Source organism: Lepisma saccharinum, chromosome 22 (genome assembly GCF_977018435.1).
Source record: "Lepisma saccharinum chromosome 22, izLepSacc3.1, whole genome shotgun sequence".
NCBI lineage: Eukaryota > Metazoa > Arthropoda > Insecta > Zygentoma > Lepismatidae > Lepisma > Lepisma saccharinum.
The window spans coordinates 20,398,842-20,412,269 of record NC_139250.1 but is presented as its reverse complement, the minus strand read 5'-3'; the positions used below and the strand labels follow the sequence as shown (position 1 = coordinate 20,412,269).

At 34.7% G+C, this 13,428-nt stretch overlaps 1 protein-coding gene across 3 annotated transcripts in view; it reads left to right on the top strand.

Annotated features, from left to right (window-relative positions):
* tfc (Brevican core protein triforce) overlaps positions 1-10,056 on the top strand; it is a 166,591-nt gene extending 156,535 nt beyond the window's left edge. For all 3 annotated transcript variants that reach the window (XM_083144065.1, XM_083144063.1, XM_083144064.1), the window contains one exon: positions 7,121-10,056. In XM_083144065.1, the coding sequence (XP_083000191.1) occupies positions 7,121-7,365 (245 nt within the window). In that variant the 3' untranslated portion in view covers positions 7,366-10,056. The remainder of the gene's footprint in view (positions 1-7,120) is intronic.
* The last annotated feature ends 3,372 nt before the right edge of the window (positions 10,057-13,428 follow it).

Here is a 13,428-nt window from a genome sequence, read left to right as displayed (position 1 = left end):
GTATACGGTGAGTAGTACATTTTGTATTTGCCATATAGTGTTAACATTTTCATAATCACCCTGTATATTGATTGACCTCTTTTATGTGTCTACTATAATACACAGTGACGATCTTTTAAAAAAGAATAACTTTGTTAGTCTTTGCAGACCGCCCTTTCAAGTTACTAAACGAATTGTACAGAAGACTCAGAAGACTGCATTTTACTATGTCGAAATGTTAGTAATTATAGAGTTCCCCTGTTACCTAACTCGTACGAATGAGCAAACTGTCAATATTTGACGCAAAGCCTAACGAAATCGTAATTACAACCTGCAACAAGGAAAGGAACAATAGATTTTGCTTAACTTCGCACCCATTTTAATCACACATGCAAGGATTCAGTTTGACAGTGTTTCAATAGGCCACAATTACTGCCTACAATAATTGGTACTTTTCCTTTGCACAGTGTTGGCAGATCAAGGAGGCAAAGAGAAGATTTATCACAATGTCGCTTGTACCGGTTTTGGAAAACAAATCAAGTTAGTTTTTGCTTTCAAATTGGAGATTTCGCGACAGATCTGGAGTCCCGTGCATCATGCTGTGCGTAAATGTTTCTACAAGCGGGGACACAGCGAGCAACTCTTCGTTTTGTTTGAATTTTAGAGCAGTATTCTCAATGTGGGAATAAAAGTAAATAATTCTCTACGTAGTGTTGCCAGCTAAATCAGAAAAAGGCTCAGCTTGACTTGCAATACACTCTTGTGTGCAAGGGCATTCGATATCAATGTTCATATTTCAAATGCGATTATAACTTCGTCAATATGTCCACGTTTCTGCCAAATGTAAAGTAATGTTGTAGTGATAAATATGCTAAGGCTAATTCTATGTAAGGAAATTAAGCCCTGTAAATAAGTTACCGGAAATTCAACAAGGAAAAATCTCGTCAAACTGAGAAGGAATGAAAATGTGACAGATATAATGAACCAACAGTACAATTAAATTAAATTGACAGGGAAACTGACAAAAGACATGCAATTTCAGTTATGAGAATGTTGTGTTTCGATATTATAAATCTAAACATTTCAATACATTCTTTTCGTAAGTTATATATTTTAACCTCACGTTCCTAATTTACAAAATATAATTTTGTTTCCATGAGTCACTATTGCAGTAATCCTGTTGAAAATGAATGTGTAGAAGCAATGGCGTAATTATATTAACCTGATATTTCATATAAATTTATTGCAGTGGAAGGGAATTTTGTGAAATCACACTTGAAATTATTTTCCAAGTATCTGAACTTAATTCCTTCCCAGTAAAGCAAGATGATGATTTTCTTCCATATTAACACAAAAATAACTAAGATTTTGGAGACGTTTAAAATAAGTAGGTCTTTGAAATATTATTATGTAGATTAATAACGTTTAAGTATTCATATTCATGTCCTCAAAGTCATTTAGGATGGATCATATTGGTAAACGTAGTGACAATAATTCTACATCAAAGCTCAGGCAGAAAGATTTAGGTCTTTATAATCTTGCAAAAGGCGTCAATCCCTTGTAAGTAACAGGATACTGGTCCCCTTATACATTTCCTTTTAGTAACATAACACTCTTGATTTTGGGTTTTGCCACAAGGCGTGTGCAATTTCAAAACCCTTGTCAGAATGTAAATATTTCATTATGATTGTGACTTGCAAATCTTAGCAGCTTTTAAATGGTTTGAGTATGCTAGAAGTAGTTAAACATGTTCAAGGAGCTCGATAAACATCAAAGCCACAATCATGATAAGGAATAGAAAGTTATTTTAAATATGATACGATATAGAGTATGATCTTACAGTGTATTGAAAGGCGAAATTTCACTGCATGTCAGTCAGATCACGTATTCAAGTGGCGAACACTTAAGTATTTGACTAGATTGGGTATTAGCCAATAGAAGCGAGTCTTTTTTTAATGCACGCTAAAGAGAACGTTAAAGGAGCCTTGTTCTTGCATTGGAATGAATGACATGATTGGGAAAAGATCAGATTAATGAATAGACTTTGCTGATTACCAGACCTAAGCTTTGACGATGATTACACAGGCCTGCATGGGTTTAGATGACTCACAGGTGACTGTTGTCTCTGAATAATTTCAGCATGCTGATTCCAAAAATGAAATTCATTTTTACCCATCACGTGCAGTTTTTCAGAAAATAGCAATATATTTAACTGCCTTAATTTAACAATAAAATGTGTAGGTCCATAATTTCCTCAATAGATGACTCTACAATACAAATCCTCCAATTTCGAACTATAAATGCACATAGAATAGTAAGCATTTAATCCACCTTCCATCTTCACAAGACACATTGATAGAAAATTGTAAATTTTGATTACGTAAATTCCATTTTCGAAATCCCTCATAAAATTTTCTTCACAAAATGTCCAAAATTCAATGTTATTATAATGTATTATGTTGATTGAACTTAATGACATTAAACATCCGAAATTTCCTGTTTTTAAATGTATTTTATTGCATTCTGTAATATACGTAATAGAATGGCGAATATGATATGATTGATTGTGAAATTGTGAAAACTCCTGACGTGATGGGGGGAAAATGGATATCATGTGCATGATCAGCAATGAAAATACTTCCAGAATCACCTATTGGTTTGTAAACAACCGAAATTTCCTTTGGTTAGATTTATTTTATTGCGTTCTGTAATATACGTAATGGAATGGCGAATATGATAATTTTGATTGTAAAATTGTGAAAAATCCTGACGTGATGCGAAAAAATGGATGTCATTTCCGTGATCAGCAATCAAAATACTTCCAGAATCAGCTATTGATTTCAAATCATCCAATATTTTTTTTCAAAAAATGCAGGGTGGTGTTATAAAAGGTAATTCCTTTCACACTGGCATTTCTTAAAAGGATTAGCATAGCAGATGCACGTTGAAGTACATACTTGCATGTCAAAGACGGAAGTAGTAGTAACGATTATTTTTTTTTTATGTCCAAAATTTAACCTAAGTTGACGTGAAAGTAGATAAATGAATTTGGAATAATTCAAGTCTATTAATGAAAAACCCATAGCATGTTATATATCAGATGTATTTAGTAACACCTATTTCAACTCAGATGTGATATAAACTCTGCTCAAGATATCAGCGTTTGTTCTTTCATTGACTTCACGCCAACCTCCGTGGCGTAGTTGTTAGCGCATTGGTCTGGCCATTGGTGTTCTCTGTGAATGTCTCTTCATCGTGAATGTCTCTTCATCAATTTCACCATAATCCTCATCGTCGCGATTAGCCAAAAGTGGCAGAAACGTAAAATAACATAATCAATCAATCAATTTCACTGACTTCACGTCACCATTGTTATCTACCATTGCTGTTAATTAAAGCACAAATATGTAACCCATCAATGAGCATGTAAAGCAATATGTCTGTGATATCAGATTATAGTTAGATTTGGCAACAACTGTTATTTACATATTATTTGATGATTAGATTCGTGAACAGTGGCGGAGATCAGGACCCCCCGCTCACTTATGCCACATTTGTCCCTAAAATATGACTTCTTAATACTTATTCTTGTCTACTAAGAGTAGTAAACTGCACTTGCCTCTCCCCATTAGTTTTAGCACTCAAGTGCTGTTCGTGAATATGTGCGAGTAAGTTCTTTGTCTAATCGGAAGCTTCAATGAGCTACGTTGAACAGGATAAATGTAGTGAGTATGTTAAAATGATCTTAGATAAATCTGCAATAAAGGAATCAAAATTTCTTAACTTTCCTCAGGTTTTGTACTGGTTAAAATTGTAACAACATATATAATAAATTCATAACCACTTACCAAGTTAAGGTAATGAAGGATCATCATTTGGAAGAATATGTAAGTATTTTTTTAAACTATTACCTGAATCTGAAAATTTGCAATCCTCAATTCTGTAGTTTTCCTTCTTGGTGTAAATTTTCATTATTTTTTTGCATGGAAGTGGTAAGTGTAGACGTGTCTGAATTCGTAAGCACTTCTTGAGTTATGGTAATATAGCATCATCTTGTGGAGGAATATGTAAGTATTTTGTTGAACTGTAATTTGTAGGTTGATTTGCACATTAGCAATCCTCAATTTTGTGGTTGTTTTCCATTCTGGCGTACATTTTCATTATTTTTTTTTGCATGCAAGTAAGTATATATGTGTCTAAATTCATGAACATTTATTGAATTATGATACTGTGTCATCATCATCTAGAGAAATATGTACTGTTTTGTTGAACTATTAGCTTGCTTTACAAATTTGAAATCCTCAGTTTTGTGGTTGTTTTCTTTTCTGGTGTAAATTTTCATTTTTTTTGTATGAAGGTATATTATATCATATATATATATATATATATATATATATATATATATATATATATATCAGACACGTATCTATAAATATTTTGGGGGGTCAGAACCAAGTGTCTCAATAACAGTAATAGTAATGATAATAATAATAATACTGTTTGAATTAAAATAATGGCATTAAATCAAATTAATACTAATTACAATATATAAATTAATATTGTATTATTATTACATGAATAGGCAAAAAGACGGTATAACAATAAAGATATAACAGCGCATATTCATTATGTAGTTTATCTGTATTTAAGATCGGAATAATTTAAGTAAAAACAAGTGCTCTGGCAATGAAATTAATGTCAAATACATGAAGAATTGAATATTTATTGACTATTGAAAACAATGTTAGATGCAGTTGGAGAAAAGTAAAGTTTCTGATTAATATTTTATGCACATTATTATGAGTAGTAGTGTGTATAAATCTTTGTAATGTCGTTCAAAGCTGTATGATCCCAATATAGTCCTTCACTTTCAATACGTTCAGAGGAAATTTAATAACCATCGAGTATTTAATTTTAGTACTTCATAAGTCATTCGGGTGGGGAGGGGAGGGGCGGGGGTTCCGGACCCCCTAAATATGTCCTTGCTGTCCTTCAAAGCAGTATGATCTCGGTATAATCCTTGCCTGCCAATAAGCTCAGAGAAAATAAATAACCATCGATTATGCTCAACAAGCATATTTACATTATTTAATTTTAGTACTTGGTAAGCCTTTCGAGGGGGGGGGGGGTGGACCCCCTGGACCGCCTAAATACGTCCTTATATATATATATATATATATATATATATATATATATATATATATATATATATATATATATATATATATATATATATATATATATATATATATATATATATATATATATATATACAGGGTGTCATTTTAATGGCGCCCACGGACCACAGAAACGTATAGAGGACATCAAAACAAACAACTTTTCTCAGTAACATTTTTCTAGTTGGTGGATCGTTTCGGCGCTACAGCCGTTCAAAAAAGACCGTTTTGCCGCCTGGATGCTGGTAACCCAACACAACATTTGATCGTAACTGTGACGTCATTTCCTGCGGCGATACGGCGCGCGGCAGGGTTGCAAGGAACACACAAATTGTGTTAAAAATGACAAACTACCAACCACATTATTAGCTGTAAAACGAAGCGAGAAACGCTTCCAGCAGGCCGAATATCATAGCCTACCAGCCAGAAGATCAGTAGTCACCTCAGGGGAAGGGGGAAGTGAACCAACCATATGAGAAATGGTAAAAAACGTATTCAAAATGAAGTGTCATTATCGGATTTTGTCTCAGCCTACATGTCAAATATCAACAACAATAAATTTTATTTGGCTTACAGCTTACACGTGGCTGTTTACGCCCAGTTACATGTCAATTATATTTGCAAATCTCGTTGCAAGGTTGATATCTACAGGTTTGTGTCCAGATGCCTTGTGGTACTTTTGTGCTGATAACGAAAGAATCCGAGTTTCACGTTGTTACATTACTGCTAAAACACGTACAACCACAGTAAAGATCTAATGATGAATCAGTAGCGAATATACTGCCCTGTTCACAGTTGCAAACTATTACATGTGTATCCTGTGCGTAGATAAACCCAGTCGTCGGAGAGCTTGTATTACTGCTACCATTTTTGCCACTTGCCTCATTGTGCCCTGAATATACATTATATTATGTGTTGCTTACCTTTGGAATTTTGAGTTCCTTCATTTATATTTTGTTATCTGTTCAGTGTGTCACAGACAACTAGTATCAGAAGGACGAAGTGGATAGACTAAATTGTAAATGCCAACTTGGTAACTAGATTTGCAAATATTTGACATGTAAGATGGGACAAAATTCGATACGACCACTTCCACTTGAATTATATTTTCTTTCTACCATTTTTCGTATCGTTTGTTTACTTCCTGTTAGGTTACAGAACGTGTTTTCTCGTTTTGTTTTACGGTACATAATGTGGCTGATTGTAGCTATGTCATTTTTCACAGAATATGTGTGTTCCTGGCAACCCTGGAACGCATCGCTTCACGACGGGATATGACGTCACAAATGCAATCAAATGTTGTGTGTGGTTGCCAGCATTCAGGCGGCAAAACAGTCTTTTTTGAACGACTGTAGCGCCGAAACGATGCACCAACGAGAAAAATGTTACTGAGAAAAGTTGTTTGTTTTGATGTCCTCTATACGTTTCCGTGGTCCGTGGGCGCCATTAAAATGACACCCTGTATATGTATATATATATATATATATGTATATATATATATATGTATGTATATATATATATGTATATATATATATATGTATATATATATATATATATATATATATATATATATATATATATATATATATATATGTGTGTGTGTGTGTGTGTGTGTGTGTGTGTGTGTGTGTGTGTGTGTGTGTGTGTGCGTGCGTGTGTGCAAGTTATACTCCAGATGCAGTATACAAAGACAATGAATAATTTTCAACCAAGATTACTCAATATATTATTATTCCTGTCATAATAGATTGGTAGAAAACTTATTGTCAGCAAACCAAGGTTAACATTATGTAGTTACAAGCACATCTGTATAGTAGTTGGTGCACAGTGCACAAAGATTAGACGAACCATAACAAGTATTCTTTCCAAATTTCTGACTTCTAACCCAAGCTTATGCTTAACAGTTCAATTTTTCGACACACTAATCTATGGTGACTATACTTATTTGTTGCTTTGCATTTAAGGTTTTGGACATGAACACTTCTGGACATCTGGAACTGACCAAGGAGAGGAAGGCAGCTTCTTCTGGATGTCCACCGGCCGACCAATCACATTCACCAACTGGAACGCTGGAGAACCCAACAACTTCCGGTACGAGAATGGAGAGGAGGAACATTGTCTTGAACTCTGGAACAGAGACGGCAAAGGCTTGAAGTGGAATGACACTCCATGTTCGTTTGAAACTTACTTCATCTGTGAAGTACCATAAAGATATCTTTTTAAAGTAAGATACAAGACACAAAACATAAACTACATCATAAGAGAGTGCAGTTTATTGCCAGTATATCGTGTTCACAGCAACTCATTGTTATGAAAAGACCTAGGCCTATAATGTTTGATGTGCATGCGTATGTGTATGATATTCATATTTAAGTAGGATTTTGGAGAAGATTTTTAGAGATGAAAGTTTGATGACTTGTTAGAGTAAACCGATTTTGACAATGTTGGTTCGATCCCAAACTAACCCTTTATATACCAAAGCATACATTGCACTTAAAGAACCAATATTCCACCAGTTGATTTAAAAGAGCAGAAAAAGAGTTGTGTGGCAATATATTTAGAGAAGCTTTGATACTTCTCGAAAGCATTCTTTTTTCTTGAAATCCCCAAACTTTACAGTCCGGCTTTATCATTAATATTTCCACTGCATTTTAGACCTCACTTGTTTATTTATCAGATAATTCTAGCCACGCAATGTTGAATTCGTTGTATGCTACGAAAATCATTATGCACGAATTTAATGAAAAAAGTTAATAATTAACTTTTTACTGTTGTGTGAAAAACTTTTATATTTTACATTTTTATACTGCATGCCCCAATATTCCCAAACAATTAGTTGGGAAGTATTTTATTTGATAAGTTTTCTTTAATTATACATTAAATGATTGTGCAATATGCACATATAATGTACAGAGTCAATATCATGATTCGTAACAAACCTGCACACAGAAATACGGTCAGATGAGTTGAATTGTTAAGTTTTTAAAATAAATGTTAGTCATTTGTTTATAAGCTTAATTTTGGTAAAGTGATCCAAAGAGCGTATATAATGTACAGTGGGATCCATGAGTATTACCGTGCAAATTGTCCATCACCATGTTCGTTCACTTTATTTGACCCAATAAGAGCTTCAAGAATTAAAAGAAAACTCAAAACAAACTGTTTACAACTTTTGCACCAGCATACATAATAATCCATCGCTTAAAACACATAGGATGTAAAAGAGAAATTAATGAAGATAGTCATGGACAATTTGCCGAGCAATACTAGTGGATCCCACTGTACATACACTCTTTGGCTCATTGAGTTTCGTCGTGCATTTGAATGACAGGATATTCCGTTTTTAGTAATTTGATTGCTACATACCACATTTATCACTAAATGTATAAACAGCATAGCCTGTTTAATGTGTAAATTTATATTTCGGTCCAATTCGGTCTTGTAAAAGAGATAATAAAGGCCACAATATTCCAGAGTATCTTAAAGATCATCGTATTACGAAAATTAAAAATTACATTATCTTTGTAGAATTCTAATTACATATCAGATAAAAGATATGGTGGTGCTCAAGTAATATACACATTTGTACTGATTGTGTGTAATAAATGAACTTTCCAAGTCGGGCATAAATAACTGTATACACGGTTAATATATATACACTTTGATCCATTTTAAAAAGCATGATTTCAAGTGAAATATAATTTCTTGCTTCGTGATATCCCAAAATGAAAAACATTACATTAACAAGTTTACCATCTAGACGAGTCGAGTTCATGGCTTGTATGAAGATAACTTTGTAACAGTTGATCGCAATCTTAAATTTGAACTGTTTCATGTGCTAGCATAAAACCATGCAATCATCATGGTTTAGTAACGATTTTTTAGTAATTTGATCTTTTTATTGTTCCTTTGATTACAGGTTATGCAAAACTCAAGATATTCCAAAATGAGACAGTTGTATGAAACAATAACTTACATAAGAGATAGAAAAATTATAATTCGATCAAAAAAAGTTCTATCTTTGTAACAAGTTTAATAAAATATAGTTCAGACTACCACAAGTTGATTCTAAAATAGAATTTTGTGATTCACTAGTCCATTGTTAAAACAGTAAGAAACTCAGTAATGGCATTACCTCATTGCTTCAAAGATAGCCATATACACACGAGGAAAGGTCTTGAGCTATCAATAACTTTATACACTTCATTCTTTCCAATCAAACCAAGTAGTTTTAATAGGGCAGTTTTCATTTGCAAGTAAGCCAACTGTAAAGATAATAGGTGAGTTGACCATCGTCATGATCACTAATTCTGTTTACCGCAATATAAGGGTCACTACTTGAAAGAAACAAAACAGCTGCTTCGACATAGCGAACAATTCCATTCCGTAAAAAATACGACATAGTCTAGAAGGGAACAAAGCTAGCGATGGGCAATTTGCATATTGTTAATATAGCAGTAAATTTTACAGTACAGTCAACAGCAAAGATAACAGTAGGCAAATTGTCCATCGTTATATTCATTATTTTTTTTATTAAGTAACCTGTGTTGTTTTAATGAATATAATTATGTTGATGTGAAACATACGTTGCCGATTTTATTTCAATTCACAAAATAGTCATGGACAATTTACCTACTATTACTTTCTGCCGTTGGTTGTACATTCCAAACCTAACCTATAGTTCGAATTATAACGATACCCCAATCAATTTTGCAAGATTTTCACTATGCAGATTACATGAATATTTCAGTACATAAATGAAACGTGCCTTGAAAAAATCATGTAACTGATAATGATTGAATGATTGTAATATGAAAAATATGTATATCAAATTATGATTTATGGATGTATGCGATTGTGACTAAGAAATATAATGTACATATTGTATAAAACTAATAAATTCGTAGATAATAAATTGCAACATTATTACATTCCCTAATTTTAAACTTTTAAGTAATGTACAAAATTATATTTATTAGTTGATTGATTCATTTGGTACATTTTACTTGCTGTTCTGCCATTTTTGGCTAACAGCGAGGATGAGGATGAATGATAATAATATGAAATGGATGAAGGGACAATCACAAACACACACGGACAGCACACAACACAAGATGCCAGAGTCTCCTTTGTCTGGATCATTGCAATAACCTGGGTGTACACTGGCGAACTTTTAAAAAAGGTCTCCTTCCTCTTAGTTAGATTGGAAGCAACAAACAAAAACCGATATTGAATTGGAAACACTCCAGCTTCAATGCCGAAACTCTATGTAAGATAAGGAAGAGCTCCACAGCTGTCAGAAGAGCAATGTTAACCATGAGTCATCAAGGAATTAGCACAGCGTTTCTTTCTGTGGTCATTCGGCCTCGGAAGAAATATTTGTTGTCCATTTTGTGCTCTCAAGAAATCAGGTTCTGAGCTGGCGATTTATTTCCTTCATGAATGAAAATAGTTTTTTTTTTTTCATTTTTTTTCTTTTCTCTCTTTTGTCATTAGCTCTAAAACAAATATAAAAATAAAACTAGCAAAGAAGGTCGTTTCTTTCGGCACGTGACGGGCATATGTGGTAACTTTGCTATTTTTACGACCATATTATATCCCTCTTGTTTACTTTCAACGATAAGGACGAATGTTGGAGTGACCAGAAAAAATGAACGAATACAATAAGCTCTTAAATATTACCCACGTTTCGAAAATAGATTCCGGCCCCAGTGGCAGAGTGGTTATCACATCACGCTACGACGCCAGGCCTGGGCATGGATTTGTGAGTGTCCATTCATCAATTTCATCATATCGTCACTCATGCCCATATTTGATTGAGTTTGATTGAGTTTCTGTTTGAAGTCCACTTTATGCACAGTAAGGCTAATCGAGACTGGACCTACAGTTTAAAGTGGGATCCGAACCACTATGTGCTTCCACCGGGTATCGAACCAGGGAACCCTTGAGCACAAGGCGACGATGCTACCACTGCGCCATCGGGGAGGCCTCCCCCATATTTGAAACTTAGCCAAAAGTGGCACAAGAAGCGAAGTAAAATAAAGCAAATCAATCAATCCAACATAGGGTCTCCGGTTTCATAGAGCATGCAAAACACTCGGTCATGAAGACCCTCAAAATTGAAATAATAAGTGGAACAAAAAACCTGATATTAGAGTATTTTAAGAGTTTAGGCACATTAACAATTCACGTCAACCTACAACAATTTCACCTGCATTGTGTGATATATGGTCCTGCCCTAATATAATTGAACGTGCTCTTGCGATAATAGTTACACATTTCCGTCTTGCAAAACACAACCTCGACTCGGCATGATATGTGCATTTCCTTGCCCCTTTTCTGTATTCTTTTCTATTTGGGATATATTGCGTTGCCTTTTTGCCTCTTGGTTAATCCGTGGCGATGAGAATGATTGACCAATTGATAACATGGATGTGTTGGGGCAAACATGCCTTAATCATGGTTCGAACTTAAGACCTCTGTGTTCAAAGCACGTTACAATCTGCCACGTGTGTCTTTTCATCTCCCGTCACCATTAATTTCAAGAGGTAGAAAACGACGTTACTCAAACAAATTGTATAAATTATTTCCATGACCATAAACATTTGTTGCACTTGTTGAGAGATATCCATACCCTTGTAATGTTATAAGTAAACGTCAACCTAGTTGATGTCCCAGGAACCCTTCCTTGCACGAAAATCACACTGTGTCCACAGGATTTACGACTGAACGCTTACTAAAGTAATAGAAATGTGCATCCCCATTTCCATGAATCGTTCACTCTTCGTATATTTTGAGGTCAGCTAATTCGAACATACGGCCCTAAGACAGCTACACACTGCCAAAAAAACTGCAGTGTCAACAAAGTAATTACTGTATATTTATATATTTTAATTTTGGTAATGGATTATTTTTCCCTTCAGCTTCTTATTTATGTTTGATTTTGTTTATTTTACTTCGCTTTTCTGCCACTTTTGGCTAAACGCGACGATGAGGATGAGCGATGAAAATATGAAATTGAAGAAGGGACAGTCACAATGAACACCGAATGAACACAATGCCAAGGCGGTGTTTAAGCAAGCTGTGTTAACCACTTTAACCACGGAGACCGGAATCCTTTTTAGTTAGGAGAAATCGTTCCTTGACAGCGAACTAAGAACAGCAATATGCGTCACGTCAGAGTTATAATATTTTAAATTTCTAACAATCAATTGGGATTTACTCTTAACCATTTTTTTGCCTACGTAAAAACTTCCACACAGTTAAGATCGTTTACACTAAGGACAACAGCGTTAAAGTCTATGCTTTAAGGAATGATTAAGCACACTATGATGACGGAAAATAATAATTCACATGACTATAGTGATGCATTACATCGGTGAAACATTAATTTTCGTTCAGGAAGAAATATTGAAAAACGCAGGGACACAATGACCAATTGATTTATTTATTTTACTTCGCTTTTCTTCCACTTTTGAGTAATCACATAGATAAGGATGAAAGGTGTGTTAAGACGAAATTTGTGAAAGGCAATCACAAACGTAGGACACAGCCCAAACTTCACAGACCATTATACTGGCCTTGTATCTAGACGCCAGATCCTCGTTAGTCTGCAAAATATACTCCATTGTCACAATGGCGTAAGCATTCGTAGAATAAATTTGTATATCATTCTCCCCCCCTCCCCCTAAGAAATGTGAGCTAACTAGTGTGCATTCTGTGATATCTTCATTACTTCTCAGGAACCACTCGCGGCCTTCAACTAGTTTATCCTAAAAAAAAACTGCGGGTTAGGATTTAATAGATATTTCAGGGACAATATCCAAAGAATACTGTCACAAACGCAGAATGCAAAACATTTCTATTTTCTCATTTCTACTACAACCCTGGCGAAAATAAGGCGGCTGGAGCGTGGTGCTGATCGTATCACCTCCAAAATGGCCGAGCTCGAGAATATGCGGTGCCCTACTACTACATCCCTTAAATGTGCCTTCATGGCACGTTGCTATACACACGAGGAACTTTACCTAACTTTTACTACTACTAACTACTCATGCCAGGAATTTTGGTATTTTTTATACTTTTTTATTTGCCCATTGCTAACCTGGTTCATTCCAAGCCATAACAGCAATTAGTCGATGCAAGAAACATACGCCAAACTTAAAAATAAACAGGTGTTGGCGTGCGCGCGCGCGCATACACACACACACACAGAAGAAAAGGGGGGGGGGTAGGAACACAAGAATCTTCCACAAACTGCCCAGATCATGCC